This window comes from Quercus robur, chromosome 2 (genome assembly GCF_932294415.1).
Source record: "Quercus robur chromosome 2, dhQueRobu3.1, whole genome shotgun sequence".
Taxonomy (NCBI): Eukaryota; Viridiplantae; Streptophyta; class Magnoliopsida; order Fagales; family Fagaceae; genus Quercus; species Quercus robur.
Genome location: NC_065535.1, coordinates 87,349,581 through 87,368,887, shown reverse-complemented (window position 1 = coordinate 87,368,887; position 19,307 = coordinate 87,349,581). Strand labels below are relative to the sequence as shown.

Below are 19,307 nucleotides of genomic sequence, written 5' to 3'. Positions count from 1 at the left end.
TAGGCACCAACTGTGTGTTACACATCATTCTAAAAAAAAAAAACTGTGTTACACAGGTAGTTGTACCATGTGTATAAATTTTTAAGAAAAATTTAACATGATGTGACCTAGTGTTTCTTGCCCCAAGTGTAGGGTGCTAAGATTTTCTATTTTTAGTGTTATCCAGTGTAATGGTGAATGGGCTACGCATATGGATACGGTTCAATTGAGAACAATCATTCCATGGAAATATATTAGAAATTTAGAATTAGAGTAGAATTCTGTTCAAAATTTTCCTCTTAGGACCCCACTTTTTTGGTATTTAACATTTGGCAATGACTCATTGTTCTTAGCAAATAACACTCATTCGACATTGGGTAATGACTCATTGTACTTTAGTAATTAAAAGAAATGGGCAGTTGATTTTTTTTTTTTTAATTTATTATATATTATGCCTCGAATAAAGTTGTCTAGACACTTTTTTCTTTTGCAAATTGATAGAAAAATCTCCAACCCGACAAGATATACATCCATTAATTAATGGGCTGAATTCCTTACCTCCATTTTTTTATTATCAAAGAGAGTAGTATTATAAAGCTAAAAAAAAAAACCCATTGTATTTGTAGGTTATATTTGAGTTAAGACCTAGTTTTCAAATTTCATGGCCTTTAATGTATCTCTTAGTTTCTCCAAAAATAATTGTGAGAGAAGGCAACAGATTATGTCCATTTGGGATAGCTTTTATTTATTAGCTTTTTTTTTTTTTTTTTGATTGATTATCTTATTTAGTTGAAAAATATGCTGGGTAAAAGTACAATTGTGCCTAAAATAAAAGTAAGACTTTAAAAAGCAGTATATAAGAAAGTTTTTAATTAAAAAAAAAAAAAAAACTTAATTATAAGCTTAATCAAACAAGCTCTTAAACAACTATTATTGACCTTGAAAAAGAAAGCCAAATACCAGCTAGCATGTTATAATTCTTTATCTCTGGATAGTCACTATAAATTTTTGCAGACTGTTTCTTTGATCTGAACTTGCAGTTTGTTTAAAATTTTCCTTTGTGAATGACATAGAAATAATTGCTTAAGCTGTCTTATTGAAGTAATTAAATGTATGGGCAAAATGATTTTAAAGTTTCTCGTGGCAGATATTATATGAGGCAGGCAATATTCTACGTTGCATTGATACATAGTTAGCCACACACACACACAAAAAGAAAAAAAGAGATAGTAGTGGAGTACATGTCTCTCTTATGTGTAAATTTATCACAAGGCTATGGCTCATAATTGTGCAGTCTTAAGGTCAAATGTGTGTTCATTTCAGTTTGAAGTTTGATCCTTTTTTTTTAATAAACAATTTTGTTTTATGTGATCCAATAATCTAAACAATTCTACAATGTTTTTTGATGTCTCCAGCTGTTAAATATATTCCAGTGAATTTTTCAATATGTTCTTACAATAAATGAAGTAACATTTCACCTACTTATAGAGTACTTTATAGTGGTAGACTTGTCTTTGACAACTATGTCACACAACACAAGTCTCCCATCTACTTCTTTCTTAAATTTCTTTTCCTTTGAATTGGAGGCAAAGCTTTTTATTTTTTATTTTGCTTATTTTATTTCTTCTTTTAAACAAATTTTCCCATGGTTGATGCTCTCTGTGTTTTGGAGTTATTAGGTTCTTTTTTAGAGGTGTTGTTTGTTTGTGGTTTCTTATATATTTAATATTCTCTTGCTGAAACCCAAATTTGCAGATCTCAACTCTCAACTGTCTCATTTATTTATTATTCTTACTTTTTTTTTTTGATGGGTATTCTTACTATCTTTTTGTTTATTGCTTAAAGCATTTCTCACAACTTTGTCACTATGTAGTCTGGATAGCGACCTCATTGTTTTGGGAGTTTGCACTTCTTGCTTTGTTTGCTTTCATTTTCATGCTAGATATACACTACCTATTGTGATGCACTTGGGGTTTGCCCATAACCCCTATGATTTATCAATTTATGATTTCTATCCATTGTCAGTTACGATAACAATTATAACAAAAAAGTCATACATAGCTGAAAAAAGTTTAAGGAACAAGAAAAAAGTATAAATTGAGATATCAATTGGAAGTTAAAATTTGGTACTGGTTTTAAGATTTTGCTAAACATGATGGTAATTTATTGAACCACTTAGGTGTGTGGAAATTAAGGGCAGCTTTTAGGAAATTTGTTACTGATAATAGTTGTTGATGCGTTCTTTTTATTAGAAGAATAGTTTAATGATTAATTTCATAATAAATTTTTTATTAGTTTAAGGATTTGAATTTTTTTTTTTCATTTTCAATTTTACTAGGGCTAAAGGAACATACTAAGAGCACTCACGTTAATAAATGTATAAATAGCATAAGGGGTCAATTTTGCAACTTTAACCCCAAAAATCACCTACATCAATTTAGCTAAAATTGTGTAAAAATTTCCATTGTATTTGCATCTATTTTCTAATACTTTCTTTACTCAGAGAGAGAGAGAGAGAGAGAGAGAGAGAGAGAGAGAGAGAGAGAGAGAGAGAGAGAGAGAGAGAGAGAGAGAGAGAGAGAGAGAGAGAGAGAGAGAGAGAGAGAGAGAGAGAGAGAGAGAGAGAGAGAGAAATAATATTTCAATAAAATATAGTGTAAAATAAATAATTATATAAATGTTTTTGAAAAGTAGTAAAAAAAAAAAAATTATGCTAAAATTGAAAAGTAGTAATAAACTATTTTAAACAATTTTTTATGAAAAAAGTGATTAACTTATTTGATAAATTTTTTAATTTTTCATAAAATTTTCTCAAATTAATGATTAATGTGTGCTTTAAAAACATATATTAACTGGAATTTTTTTTTTTTTTTTTTGGTTGAGAGAAACCGGACCCATTTAATAAACCAATAAAAAAAGATTTTCTAGAACGTCCACAAGTGCCAACTATATTAGGAATTTTGGAGGAGAAAAGAAAAAAAGAAAAAAGTTTTGTATAGATTTACAGGTGGATTTCACGTAAGAGTGACGTCATCATTCCCAGCGTACGTGTAGGTGTAGGCTTAAGGTTTGGCCAAAATAGAGGTAAAGCGTGCAGCACGCGCAGTACAAAAGTATGAAAGTGGGATCCACACGCTAAAATTGTACACCCTGCAGGCTATGGGACCGTGCCCGACATACGCTTTGACCGTGCTTGCTTATGCAAATTTCAAGAGATTCAAAACTATTAAATTCCAGTCCTGTTAGGTACAATAAAATAAAATAAAAAATTGTAAAAATCTTATCAAAAAAAAAATTTATAAAAATAAATAAATCATCGAGTTTTTCACATTTTTAGTCTTACTCATATTAACATATTTGAGATAATGCTCGACTCAATCCATCACAACATAAAAACATATGAATAGTGTGAAAAGGTTTATGAAAACTTTTAGTGTTGAGATTGTTTCTTTAAAATCAAATCAAAAATACATTTTTCATAAGTCACAACCTCACAATCAAACTCCAAACTTCAAAAAATTGAAATTGAGCACCATTATAACAATGAAGTCAAAAAAATTTCAAGGAAACCAAGTTAAATATATCAAGAAATTTTAAACCACTAAAAAATATGTTCCGTAATATATGTATAAAGTATGTTTGTAAAGTGATTTAATAGATGTTATTTTCTCGTATATATAACCCAAAAAAAAAAAAAAAACTTCAACTTAGTCCTTACATAACTCAAAACACTTTTTCATCAAGTAAGTTAATAAATTGTGAATTGTCTTCTAAATCAAATTGATCATAGTTAATATTCTTCAAACATTTTAGATCAAATTTTTTTTTTTGTTAAATAATTTAGAGATTACAATGTTAGAGTCTAATATAGGATGTATTTGGATACTGCTTATTTTGCTGAAAACTGAAAATACTGTAGCAAATTTAAATGATTTTTAAATATGTGAATAGTGCCGTGAAATCCATTTTTAATGAAAGTTTTATTGAAAAAAGAGATTTGTTGTAGGTCCCGTGAACAGTACACGGACCCATTGGAAAAGCATTAAATGCTCTTAAAAAAAATGCCAAAACATAGATGCTCAACGTTATCATTAATATCCCCTCAAAAAAAAAAAAAAACAAACGTTATCATTAATATCCAAACGGATACATAGTATTAAAACTAATTGACATATAAAAGTTTAATTAATGTGAAATAATTTAAATTATAAATGTCACTTTACATGCCTAAACCTATTTAAGTCAATATATTTAAATATGATGATAACAAAAACTCAAGGAAAAAATTATTTTTCATAAATGATATGTGCAATAATGATCTCTAACTGCCAATAACAAAAACCACAATCGTCCTCTCTTTTGGAAATAAAAAAATGAAAATACAATGTCCCTATCCTCAAAATGCAATAGAGTTTTGTTAAAGAAGACTTCTATTAAAGAATTTTACTTATTTAAAATTAAAAAAAAAAAAAAAAAAACATGTATCTTTAACAGATTTTTATTTAATAAGTTCTGTATGGTTTGAGAGTAATAAAAAGAGAAAATGATGCATCAATGTTTTACATGAATTTAGTACAATCTTTTAAAATTTAAGGGGGTCATAGATAAATTTAATAACATTTTCTTTAGTAGGAGATGTGTATTTCCAAAAGCGAGGGAGGCACTGCCCCATAACCTCCTCCTTCTACCCTAATTGTGCATTGACATATGTATCATCACTCTCAAACCATTTGAGTCTTACAAATTGTGGGATTAATATATTTTGAGAGAGATAATGTATATGCCAAATACATGAGATAATTATTACTGCACTATACACACCTCCAATAGCCCACAATCATTGCATTTCACAAGCCCGCATCAGTAGTACTGCCATCTCCATATGAATCCTTTCCACCAGCCCTCCATTGACAACACATGGATCCTCACTATGTTACTACTTACGGCCGTCCCATAGGGACTCCGTACAAGGGTAGGGGAGCCCAAGGGGGGGGGGGGTGGTGGTGGTGAGAGGAAATTGTCCCTTCTTTCCCTCTAAACATATTCAAGTCAAATATAAGATAAATATTTGAATCATTAATCAATATTTCTAAAGGTTAAAACTTATCAAATGAGGTCTAATTGTATTTGCTTTCAATTCATAAATTTAATGTATTCAGATAATAATGGGGCTTGCTATTGTATATTTTTGCTTTTCCTTTTTTAGAACACGTGATTTTTGTGTTTTAAGTTATAGGTGGAGAATTTGAAATTTTAATATCTCGAAACACCACGAAATGTCAATTATTTGATCCTCATCAAAATCTACATTGAATCCCTTAAAAACTAATGGATGTAAACAAATAATGCACTCTTCCACTAAATGGGGTGGAATGCTTGTATGCCTAACCCAGGGATGGAGGGAGACTTGGACAAGGGGGGGCAATGGCCCCCCCTAATTTTTCAAAAAATTAAATACATAGGTACCAATTTTAACAATTTTGTCCTTAACAATATCATTAATTCTTTTTAGAGTACTACTATATTTACAAACTTTTCTACAATGTTTTTACAAACTGTTGAGGTAGTAAATTTTTATTGGATTTTATCTGGGTCCATCACTTATATTACATTTTTACTTACTAATAACCATTCACCACATTAACAATTTGTAAAAAAGTTTGTAACTTTAACATTTTCCTCATTTTAAAGGCTAGATCTAAAATCTAAAACAAAATAAACAAGCCCAAAAAATTACCCAACAACAAATATTACCAATAATAAAGCTAAAAACAATTAAGCTCAATCAATCAATTTTACCAAAAACAAATAACCTGGCCCTTTAAAAATTTTTAAACAAAATAATTTTGTTCATACCTAGACGCGCACATAAAAACCACAAATAAATAAATAAAAAATCACCAACTGTTAAGCAATAGAGCCGGAGGCTAGAGTCACCACACGCAACCAATAACAAAACCACCCCTCTAACTTCAAGTCCTGGTTCCATCGATCCTTGGCCTAACCTATATGTAGAACAGATGCTTTATTCAGCAATATGGGGTGCCCTTGTGTAACTTCGTAAAGTATTTCTTATACAATTAACTATTTTTTTCCAAATTTGAGGGATCAATATATTTTGAGAGAGATAATGTATATGCCAAATACATGAGATAATTATTACTGCACTATACACACCTCCAATAGCTCACAATCATTGCATTACACAAGCTCGCATCAGCAGTACTGCCATCTCCATATGAATCCTTTTCACCAGCCCTCCATTGACAACACATGGATCCTCATTATGTTACTACTTACTGCCCTCCCATAGGGACACCATGCAAGGGCAGGGGAGCCCAAGGGGGGGGGGGGGGGTGGGTGTTGGTGAGAGGAAATTGCCCCTTCTCTCCCTCTAAACATATTCAAGTCAAATATAAGATAAATATTTACTTTACCTTTGGTTTGGATTCAATTTGAATCATTAATCAATATATCTAAAGGTTAAAACTTATCAAATGAGGTCTAATTGTATTTGTTTTCAATTCATAAATTTAATGTATTCAGATAATAATGGGGCTTGCTATTGTATTTTTTTGCGTTTCGTTTTTAGAACACGTGATTTTTGTGTTTTAAGTTACAGTTGGAGAATTTGAAATTTTAATATCTCAAAACACCACGAAATGTCAATTATTTTATCCTCATCAAAATCTGCATTGAATCCCTTACAAACTAATGGATGTAAACAAATAATGCGCTCTTCCACTAAATGGGGTGGAATGCTTGTATGCCTAACCCAAGGATGGAGGGAGACTTGGACAAGGGGGGGCAATGGCCCCGCCTAATTTTTCAAAAAATTAAATACATAGGTACCAATTTTAACAATTTTGTTATATAAAATTACACTTTGCCCCCTTAACAATATCATTAATTCTTTTAAGAGTACTATTATAGTTACAAACTTTTCTAGAATATTTTTACAAATTGGTAAGGTAGTAAATTTTTATTGGTTTATATCTGGGTCCATCACTTATATTACATTTTTACTTACTAATAACCACTCACCATATTAACAATTTGTAAAAAAGTTTGTAACTTTAACATTTTCCTCATTTTAAAGGCTAGATCTAAAATTTAAAACAAAATAAACAAGCCCAAAAAATTACCCAATAACAAAAATTACCAATAATAAATCTAAAAACAATTAAACTCAATCAACCAATTTTATTAAAAACAAATAACCTGGCCTTTTAAAAAATTTGAAACAAAATAATTTTGTTCATACCTAGACACACATAAAAACCACAAAAAAAAAAAAAAAAAAATTATCGGCTGTTAAGCAATAGAGTCGGAGGTTAGAGTCACCGCACACAACCAACAGCAAAGCCACCTCTCTAACTTCAAGTCTTGACTCCACCCCTAGCCTAACTTATGCAGAGTAGGTGCTCTATTCAGCAAATATGGGGTGCCCCTGTGTAACTTCGTAAAGTATTTCTTATACAATTAACTATTTTTTTCCAAATTTGACTCATAGCAACTCTCATGTTCGACGTACAATGTCATATAATTAGACCACGAATTACAAATGGCTGAAAAGTTTTATTGCTATTTTGCGAGGCAATAATGCAAATTTTCCCTATTCGGCTGAAAAATATTAAACGATGTTATATTATTTAAATAAATTATAACTTTTTAAACAATTCAGTTAAACCCCAAAGGGATAAAGGATAAATATATAAATAACCATAATTTTGTTTTTGTTTTTGTAAATTCTGTCTGTTCTGGTATGACTCCAAGATAAGGAAGATCAGATGCACTCACTCCCCCTTGCATGCGCCCGACAACAGAGCACACCACCTCACTCAAACTACATATACTTCCCCACACGCAACTCTTGTCTTTCTGCACATTTTCATTTCTCAGTCAGTATTAGGTTTATGTAAGATAGAATTTATTACAATCCCAGTTGATAGTTTTCTGAAACATGCACCAAGTGGGGCGGTCAAACTGGTGGTGTTTGGAATCAAAGAATAATTGATGTAGACCTCCATACATATAACTAGCAAGTCAGAGGTCGAAACATTTATGTTGTACTTATTTGAACCCCAAAAAAAAAGAAAAAAAAAAGAGAGGAAACCCAGAAGAAAAAGTACAGTACTCTCCGTAATCAAATTACAGTTGATATGATTGAGCTGATATAAAGGCCAATGATACCTTATATCGTGAATACGGATACTCAATGAGCTCTGCAATCGGTTTTTTTTTTTTAGAATAGCAATGAGTTTTCCTTTCTTTCTTTTTTCTTTTAATAAATAATTCAAAGATCGATGATAGTGGGCTACAATAAGATTAGCTTCCACTCACCTAACTCTCCGTACCCCCAGTTTTGAACCTTTTTTTGTTTTTTCCTTTAATGGTATTATTAACTTTCTTGTTTTTTTTTTGTTTTCGTAATCATTAAATGGTGATACTTTCCTTAATGGTATTATCTTCCACGTAATAAAATTAGGTTTTTGCAATACATGCCTCAAGTGATAAACTTGAAACAGGCTCGTCAAAACTCCTTTCTTTTTTTTTTCTTTTTCTTTTTTCTTTTTTTTTTTAAGAAAAAAAAGAACGAAAGAATTCTTCTGCTCATAATCACTATTTTATTTGATAGACAGGGGCAAAGACAAAGAGGATTGGGGCGGGGTAGGCAGGAACGAAGTTAGAACTTTGAGTTAGGGGAGGTTGACTTTACTGTTGACTATGTGCAGCAGTTTCAACTTGGCTCTAACTTTGTTACTACTTAACTGCTAAGATTTTTTATTTTTTATTTTATTTTTGTATGTGGGTAAGAACAAAATTATTTTTGATAGAATGTTTTAAAGGGCATGGTTGTTTATTTTGGGATAAAATTGGTTAATTGAACTTAATTTTTTTAGTTTTACTATTGGTAATTTTTATTGTTAAGCTATTTTTGTGGGCTTGTATATTTTGTTTTAGATTTTAGATCTGTAAATTTTTTTATGGTCACTAAAATGAGGAAAATGCTAGAAATACAAGTTTTTATTTATTTATTTTTATAAATTACTAATATGATAAGTGGTTACTAGTAAATAAAAAAATGATGTGAGTGGTGGACTCATTATGCGAACTAATAAAAATTTGCTATCAAAACAGTTTGAAAAAATGTTGTAAAAAAGTTTGTGGGTATAGTATTACGCTTAAAAAAATTAATAATATTATTTAAGGGAAACAAAAATGTAATTTATATAACAAAAGTGCTAAAATTAATACACACATATAATAATATATATATATTTTTAAATTGGGGTGGGGGTGGGGGGGGGGGTGGTGGTGGTGGTGGGCCATTGCCCCCGGTCCAATGATAATTCCATCCAATGGGTGTGGTGTGGGGGGGGGGGGGGGGGATGAAATTGCACCCCACCCTTAGGGTGTAAAAAGAAAAACCATGTCCCCTTACATCAATTATTATTATTTTGACAAGTAAGGGTATCTAGACTTCTTCAAACATCTGACTATTCACTCGGATGTATGCAGTTCCCTTATTATAGGGAGGAATCCCATGGGGGTGACCCCAAGGTGCTAGCAAGGGGTTTTGAATTTAGGATCTCATGAATATCATGAGACTTAAAGAGCCACTAAGTCAACTCCTTAAGAGATGGTTGATTTGAATCCTAAATGTTTTTATTGAAAATACTAAGAGATGTCAGTTGTGTTACAAAACATATAACTCTTATATTAATTATTAAAAAAATTATATAAAAAACCCCCTTAGAATTATTAACATCACTTTTATAAGTACTTAAGTAGTAGGATTTAAAAATTACTTCTCTCTTTTAACTAAACCCAACAAATTGTTCTACTACATTTTTATATATTTAGGATTCAACTCACATTTGTGATCAATTTGTGAACTGTTAATTGTTACAAATGTTACTATTATTATCCGGTTCTTTCTCCTTTCATTTCCTTTTTTAGAAATTATTTGGCAATCGCACAACACCATTTTTAGCCCTCTCATACACATATTTTGTATGATTAGAGATCAAAGTTACGGAATTTATAAGAAAAAAAAAATTGAGCATTGTGATTTTAAAAATAAAATAAATAAATCAAAGCACATATAAATACATTTATATATTTTTAATGCTTCTAAATTGGTTTATTTTCTTAATTTTCTCTTAAATAGTTAAAGTTCATTATATTAGATTAAAATTTTGAATTATTGGTTGCAATTCTTTTATCATTTTATATATACACACACTAAATAACTTTAAAGATCACTTATGGTATTTTAAATTGTAGTGAGTATACAAATATTTTTAGCTTGATATTAGACATGTAAACAAATTAAATAAGAATTTAGTATCTCCAATCAAAGTTACACTCAATAATGATATTTCATTGAATAAAGTTCACCTATTATCATCTCTTTAGTGAAATTCTTAAAAAATTTATTTGCATTATAAATTGCCAAATTGTTTACTAAAAAAATTAATAGAACCACTGAAATCTTTGAAACCATAAATGATTAAAAACTTTAGCTAATATTAGAGAAAATGTTACCATAAAAAATGAATCAAGGAAAAAAAAAAAGACATGTTGTCAACTCAATGATAATATATGTATCTTTGCCCATGCTTGTACTAAAATACTACCATTTAGTATTCAAATGAAGGATTTTTTATTTTTAAATTAGTGCTAAATATTATATATATAGTCATAAGGTTCGGTTGACGAGTGCCTTAAGGTAGTGATTAATTAAGGATGAAGTTATTATTATAGTCAATCAGCTTTTTGGGTGTAATCACACGTAGATCAATTAAAGAAGTATTTATTTATTTGTTTTTATTGCTTTTTAATATAGTGAGAGTCAATAGATTGCCACTTAACAAAAGCATAATAACACCTGTTAACAAAAACATGATAACATCCGTTAACAAAAGTCATGTGACATGTGTGTCATTTATAACATTTGCTTCTTCTCCATTCAAATCTTGACTCTGGCACTTGTGAACGTTACAAGTCCCAGTTATATATTCCACATGGCGAAACATCAAAATGATCTTCATCTATTTGTTCAAGCACATGAAACAAGACTGTTCATAAGTCTTTTTTTTTTCCTTTTTTTTATAAGAACTGTTCATAAGTCTAGTTATATATATATATATATATATATATATATATTCCACATCGCTGACCGTCAAAAATGATCTCCATCCGTTTAATCAAGCACATGAAACAAAGACATATGGATTTAGTAAACCATACCACCACCAATCTATAATGTTTTTTTAACTTCTCCTTGAGGTATATCTGCCTCCCTACCTACTTTACCCCTGCACTTGTCTGGATAGTGGATACAACGTATGTTTCAAAGATTTCCTCAATTTTTTTGGCAATTAATCATTTCTTTTAGAGAGATACTACGTCTACAATATTTTTACAACATTTTTACAACAAATCATGGGTGGTTAGTTGTTATTGGTTCAAATTTAAAACTAACACTAAGATTACTTTTTTGCCCCAACAAAAACAACCAGTAACAACTTGCCACTTAGGATTTGTTGTAAAAATATTGTAGAAATGTTGTAGACATAGCATTTCTCTTTCTTTTAACATACGGGCAACTCCAATTGAACTGCTTCATTCATTGTTGAAGCAATTAGACCTCCTCGTCAGCAACCCAATTTAACTTTCTTTCTTTTTTTTTTCGTAATCATTAAATGGTGTTACTTTCCTTAATGGTATTATCTTCCACGTAATGAGATTACGTTTTTGCTATACACGCCTGATGCCTCAAGTGATAAACCTGAAAACATGCTCATCAAAACTCCTTTCTTTTTATTTATTTATTTTTTAAAAGAAAAAAGAGAAAGAAAGAATTCTTATGCTTATAATCACAATTTTATTTGATCCACAAGGGCAAAGACAAAGAGGAAATTGCACCTGCACCCCCTAGGGCGTAAAAAGTAAAACCTTGTCCCCTTACATCTATTATTATTATTATTATTATTATATATTTTGACAAACGAGGGTATCTAGACATCTTCGAATATCTGACTATTTATTTGAGTGTATTTAGTCCTCTTATTACAGGGAAGAATCTCATAGGAGTGATCTCAAGGTGCTGACAAACGGTTTCAAACCTAGGATCTTATGAATATCATGAAACCTTAGGAACTACTAAGTCAACACCTTAGGAAATGGTTGATTTGAATCCTAAATTTTATTATTGGAAATACTAAGATGTGCTAGTTGCGTTACAAGACTCATAACTCTTATATTAATTATTAAAAAAAATTATATAAAAAACCCTCTTAGAATTATTAACATCACTTTTATAAGTACTTAAGTAGTAGGATTTAAATACTACTTCTCTCTTTTAACTAAACCCAACAAATTGTTCTACTACATTTTTATATATTTAGGATTCAACTCACATTTGTGATCAATTTGTGAACTGTTAATTGTTACAAATGTGATTATTATTATCCGGTTCTTTTTTCCTTTCATTTTTTTTTTTAGAAATTATTTTGGCAATCGCACAACACCATTTTTAGCCCTCTCATACACATTTTGTATGATTAGAGATCAAAGTTACGGACTTTATAAGAAAAAAAAAATATTGAGCATTGTGAATTTTTTTAAAAATAAATCAAAGCACATATAAATATATTTATAGATTTTCAATGCTACTAAATTGGTTTTTTTCTTAATTTTTTCTTAAATAGTTAAAGTTCATTATATTTAGATTAAAATTTTGAATTATTGGTTGCAATTCTTTTATCATTATATATCTATATATATACACACGCTAAATAAGTTTAAAGATCACTTATGGTATTTTAAATTGTAGTGAGTACACAAATATTTTTAGTTTGATATTAGACATGTAAAAAAATTAAATAAGAAATTAAAATCTCAAATCAAAGTTACACTCAATAATGATATTTCATAAAATAAAATTAATCTATTATCATCTCCTTAGTGAAATTCTTAAAAAATTTATTTACATTATAAATTACCTAATTGTTTACTTAAAAAATTAATAGAACCAATGAAATCTTTGAAACCACAAATGATTCAAAACTTTAGCTAATATAAGAGAAAATGTTACCATAAAAAATGAAATGAAGGAAAAAAAAAAAAAAGCACCTTGTCAACTCAATGATAATATATGTATCTTTGCCCATGCTTGTACTAAAAAACCATTTAGTATTCAAATGAAGGATTTTTTTATTTTTAAATTAGTGCCAAATATTATATATATATATATATATATATATATATATATAGCCATAGGGTTAGGTTAACGAGCCTTAATGTAATGATTAATTAAGGATGAAGTTATTATTGTAGTCAATCAGTTTAACAAAGTATATGTTTATTTGTTTTTATTGTATTTTAACATAGTGAGACTAAATAGATTTCTCTTTAACGAAAGCATGATGGCACTTGTTAACAAAAGTCATGCGCATTCATATGTGTGTCATTTATAATGTTTACTTCTTCTCCATTCAAATCTTGACTCTGGAACTTGTGAACATTACAAGTCCTAGTTCTATATTCCACATCGTGAAACATCAAAATGACCTTCATCTATTTGTTCAAGCACATGAAACAAGACTGTTCATAAATGATCTCCATCGCTGACGATAAAAAATGATCTCCATCCGTTTAATCAAGCAAATGAAACAAAGACTAATGGATTTAGTAAACCATACCACCACCAATCTTTAATGTTTTTCTAACTTCTCCTTGAGGTATATGATATCTGCATTCTTTACCCATGCAATTGTCTGGATACAACGTATGTTTCAAAAATTTCCTCAATTTTTTTGGCACATACATCATTGTTCTTTTAACATACTGGTCAACTCCAATTGAACTGCTTCATTCATTGTTGAAGCAATTAGACCTCCTCGTCAGCAACCCAATAGAGATTTCCAATCCCAAACCTGGTTAGTAAACCACTTCATTTCAGGCTTGTTTGTAGGTGAACTAGTTTATATGAGCTTATTGACTTACTGAATTTAAGTTATAAGGCCGTAGTTTAATTTGGCCAACAGCTTTCTCGTTGTAACCATAAAATTTATTAAAAAAAAAGAAAAGAAAGTATTTCAATATAAACAACAAATGAATCCTCCACCTCTTGTTGTTAACCATTGAATTTATAATATATTTCAATCAGTTTATCTACAATGATGTGGTCAATCCTTGTGTAGTTGATGAGTTCTCCGACACTCGGTGGCAGATAAAACAAAAAAATATGAGCTAATGAGATGCCCCAACCCCACCTTGCCCTTAAAAAAACATGAAGATGAAGCAAATAGACAATATAATAATATAAGGAATGCCATTCGTGGCCAAGAGTGAGCCTCACCTCACCTCACCTCACAAACAGACCAACTTTTGTACCTCTCTGCCGATGGCTTTTCAAAACCCCATTTGTTTATCACAAACGAACACAACCAAAAGCGACACGCCGTTGACTTGAACTCTAATTCACCCCTTGCACTTATAATTAACTTTTCTATTCATAGACCAACCCATAACTAAACACAAAGCAAACAGCTTTATTAGCAAAAAGTAGTAGTACTACTAAAAACAAAAACCAAATAAATTAAAACCAAAGACACCACTCCTTTTGAGATAAAGACCACACCCTGCTGATGATCCATAAAATATTAAAACGTAATTATTACTTTGATGAGTTTAAATTCTCTAATGATGATTTCATAATAACATCATGGCCTCGTATTGAAAACGCTTCCATTTAACGTTTTGAACATGATAGAAGAACCAAATCAGTATCACATTAAAAAAAAAAACAAAACAAAATTACATTGGAAAAATAAAAAACATAAAGGGAAATAAAATTAACACGAACCTAAACCCAACAAAGATAAACAAGAGGTGGTGATACTTGGTGAAGTTAGCTTTAGCCAAAGTCTACGTAAATACGGCGTCGTTGAACACTCTGTAGCTGAAACCTTATTTTCGTAGACTTTGACTGCCATTGAAAAATCCTTTTTTTTTTTTTCTTTTTCTTTTTTTTGTTGTTGCAGTTGAAAAGTCAGTTAACGCCATTTTTAAGGCTTGGAAACTGACGTGTTGTCCTTAACGGAAGCGTCACCGCCGCCGTTACCCATAGTAGCTGATTGCACGGTCAACACGGACATGCTTGGCGAGGATGGTCCCTCACCGTTGGATTGGAGAAGTGGGTTGTTGTTAATGTTGTTGTTGTGGTTGTTGATCATGGCGTTCCTGGAGTGACACGTGGCCGTGGAGATAGCAGTGGCAAGAGAGATGGGCATGAGGCAAAGACCCTTGCCTTGTAAGTATTGCATGGCGGAGCCCATGTCTTCTTCCATGAGCTTAGCTACTTGGTGCTCCGTCACCGTTAGGCTGTCGTTAGATGGCGCCGTTTGGTTGCCGTTAGAGTTGCGACCGAGGGCCCCACTATTGGCACCCGCTTGGATACAGTCACCGCCACCCTACAAAGACAAAAAAAAAAAAAAACACCAAAGGTGTATGATTATTGATTAGAGTTTTAGTTAGAGAAGGAAAAAGGAAAAGGAAAATGAAAAAGAGATAGATAGGGAAAAAAGGGTTCGAGTGTGAAAAGCTTATTTGTTGAGAGAGAGAGAGAGGGGAATCTGAGAAAGTGGGCACGCGTGCTACTTTTGTTTTGTCCTTTTGTGGTGTGTTGAGTGATTGATTGGAGAGTTTGCCAACGTGGAGAGCTAGGTGGTGGGTAATGTGGTGGTGGGTGCTATGTTACAGGAACCATAACTGTTTTGTGTTTATCAACATTTTCCGCATTTTTATTCATTTCTTGTTTTGGAATGCATCTTATGTTCTTTTTTTTTTCTTTTTTTTTTTTTTTTAAATCTTAAAATATCAAAAAGGGTTTTGGTTTGGTTTGCCAACATAATTAAAAACCACTATATGACATTATCATCCATCATCGAGTTACAGTTCCGTTCCTTACAGTTCCGTTCCTGACGTACTATAACCTAAGCATTCAATTGAATAATTCCACTATATGATTGTATTTACGCACTATAACTTAAGTTTTCAATTGAATAATTCAATTATATGATTGTATTGAGCTATACAGTTCTGTTCCTTACGTACTATAACTTAAGCTTTAATTGAATAATTCATTTATATGATGGTATTGAGTTATAGTGTCTCATTAAAAATTTAAAAAAAAAAAAAACTATACGCGAAAAATAGTGTGATTTTTTCAGAGTTCTTAAATAAAATGATATAATTTATTAGATAATGTAATTGGATAGTTGAATTATAAGAATTTTAGAGTGGTATTTTGATTGAAATACCTCAGAAGACATATCAGCAACAAGGGGAGCAACAGCAGCTGCACCGCCCAATCTACTCATGCTCAGAACCTGTATCCGGGGAGAGAGACACACACATAAGGAAAGAAAATTTAATTAAAGCTATGGAATTTTTTTTAGTTTCAGAAACCCCATACATACAACTTAATAAAAAATTAATCATCATCTAAAAAACAATGTCAACACAGGGAATCATCCCTATTATTTTAATATAATATCCACAACAAGTACAGAATATAAGAAGGAGAAAGTAGAGAAGGGCATCCTTTAACCTTGACTTGAAGCTGGAGGAATTTCACGTAGTCTATGATCTCATCCAGCATTGAAGCCTTGTCTGTCTGTCATTCCAAAACCCCAGATCAATATCTTTTATTTTTTTATTTAATTCCATTAATTTAATTTAATCAGATCACATATCGAATTTTTTTTTTAAAAAAGAACAATATAAACAAACTAAAATATTCTTTTCCAAATAATAAAGTGTCAATTAATGCTTCAAATACTAATCTAGCCCTAAAGTAGGGGTTAGGAACCAACCACACCTTTTCAGGTTCTTTAATTTTTTTTTTGAATTATGCATTGAAAAAATATAAATATAATAAAAAAGATATTTTGCTAAGCCTACCTCATTAGTAAGTTTTTTATAAATAAAAAAAGTTAATGACAAGAATAATACTTGCTTTATTTATCATCACTACAAAAAAAAAAAGAAAAAGAAAAAAAAATGCCAAGTTTTATTATATGCGAAACTGAATACTAAAACTGAATGACGAAAATGACCCAATAAAATCTCAATAAATATTCCCATGAAGTTCACTGTTACCGCCGGTTACGGAGCCCATAGTCAGAATTGGGAACTGAGAAGCTATGTATATATATTTAAAAATTGTGATATTTAATATGCTTATCTTTAATTATTAAATAATAAACAAATAAAATAATTTAATGGGTTTTGTTCGTATTACCTTGTTGGCATTCGGAACCAGTTCCTGCAGGGCTTTCATTCTCTCTGCAATTCTCTCCCTCCGTAACTGCCAGCATCACAAAAAAACCACCCACAGTTTCAGAGAAGAATAACAAAACAAAACCCAATGTGTTTCCGTTTTGTTGCTCAGAATAACGTAAAAGAAAAGAAAACAAAAATTGATGTATTTTCACACTTTTCATTTGTACGACAAAAAAAAAACAAAAACCAAAACCAAAAACAAATACGATATTCTTTATTATTTTTAGTAAAGCAGTGAACAGTGGTGGTTAATAGTATTAAAGAGATGAAACAAAAAACTCAATTATTAGCTTTCATTTTCAGGACAACCAAAAAGTCAGTCAGTAAAAAAAAAAAAAAAAAAAAAAAAAAAAACGTACTCTTTCGGCGATGCTATGTGGGTCAGTGGCTTGACCACGCCTAGCCCTAACCCTCTGTCTTGGTTGAGCCGGTGCACTTCCGGCTGACCCACTTGCTGGACCTTGGTTCATCACTCCACTCGGAGCCCCGTAGTTCTGACCCTGAACCTGTCCACCCTATCAAATAACCAATTTTTTTTTTTAAATGAATAAATAAATAAAAATCAACAAATTAAATTGTTACTATGTTCTTAAAAGTGAACGTACCTGAGGATGGTGAAAATGCTGAGCCTGGTTCGGAGTCTGACCCGGCCCGTGTAAAGATCCAGTGAACCCGTTATACAGAGCTTGAACCGAACCCTCACCTCCCTGGTAAATTAAACAAAAACACCCTCATAATTCACCACTATTTTACATTAATACCACTCAAAGCACAAACGGTTACTGTAAACTCAAACTCAAAAGAGTCAAAACTCACCGTATTGGGAGACTTGAAAGACGAGGACCCATCAACGACGTCGTCGGAGGCACCCAAAGAAAGCGGCATCTGAATCAGACCAGACTCGCCGGCTCCGGCGCCGGCACCGCGAGACATGAAGAGTTGCTGCTGGAGCATGATGGCAGCGGCGGCAGCTGCGGCGGAGGACTTAGTAACGCCGGAAATCTGATGGTTACGGAGCTTGGAAGCGAGGGTGGAAGAGTCATGGTCGAACTGGTAAGGAACATTGTTGTCAGGGTTAGACGGTGGCGTTTCTTCGGAGAGGTCTCTGGGCTTGAGGTCCCACGGGGTTTTGGGGTTGAGCTCAGGCCAAGCACACGAAGGGATGGTAGAGAACATTTGCTCCAAGAAGTCATCGTGGGTGTTGTTGGGGTCGAAGTGTGAGTTCTGGAGGTGTTGAATCTGAGAGTTTTGGATCTGTTGTGGCTGTTGTTGATGTTGATGTTGTTGTTGTTGATGATGATGATGATTTTGGAGGTCTTGGAGTGAGATTTGAGTTGCGTTTAAGAGGGAGTTCATTCCTTGCATTTCTCTGCTACAAGGTTGCATATCTGAGAAACTGTTTGTGTTGGAATATGAGAGAGAGAGAGAGAGAGCTGTGAATGTTTGGCTGGGTCTCTAGGGGAATGAGAAGTGATTGAAACAAAGAGCAGGCATTTTGGGTTTATGAATGTTTTGGGGAGCTGATCCAAGTTGTTGTGTTGTGTTGTGTTGTGTGATGGATGGATGGGTTTCTCTATCTTTCTCTTTTTTCTCTTTCTCTTCCCTGGGGTGTTGTTGTCTGGGGATATTAAATAGCAAAAGTAGCTAGGGATTGTTTGTTTTTGGTTTTTTTTGGCCAGATGTCTTCTTGTTTGGGTTTTGCTTTGCTATGCTTTGTTTGTTTCTTTTATATTTTTTAAGGTGTGGTTTGGGAACTTTGGGCTATTTGGTCATACTCAAGGGTCATATGTGGGTGCTAAATACTACTAATATTTATCCAGCCAAAAAAAAGAAAAACTACTAATATATATATATATTTGGATGAACCTAAATACTACTAATATGTTCATTGGCTCTTCAAGCGTTTTAATTTCCAATCAAACAAAATGATTGAGTTAGGCTTTTTTTAGGAAAGTTTATTTTTTTCCCTT

The 19,307-nt window shown here is 31.7% G+C and overlaps 1 protein-coding gene across 1 annotated transcript; it reads right to left on the bottom strand.

Moving 5' to 3' along the window:
- Positions 1 to 14,640: 14,640 nt before the first annotated feature.
- On the bottom strand, positions 14,641 to 19,011 carry LOC126715604 (bHLH transcription factor RHL1-like). The gene is made up of 7 exons (XM_050416294.1): positions 18,154 to 19,011; positions 17,943 to 18,044; positions 17,697 to 17,852; positions 17,297 to 17,362; positions 16,604 to 16,669; positions 16,314 to 16,382; positions 14,641 to 15,464 (listed from the first exon to the last, which is right to left on the bottom strand). The coding sequence occupies exons 1-7, from the start codon at positions 18,721 to 18,723 to the stop codon at positions 15,060 to 15,062; spliced, it is 1,434 nt and encodes a 477-aa protein (XP_050272251.1). The 5' UTR covers positions 18,724 to 19,011; the 3' UTR covers positions 14,641 to 15,059.
- Positions 19,012 to 19,307: the final 296 nt, after the last annotated feature.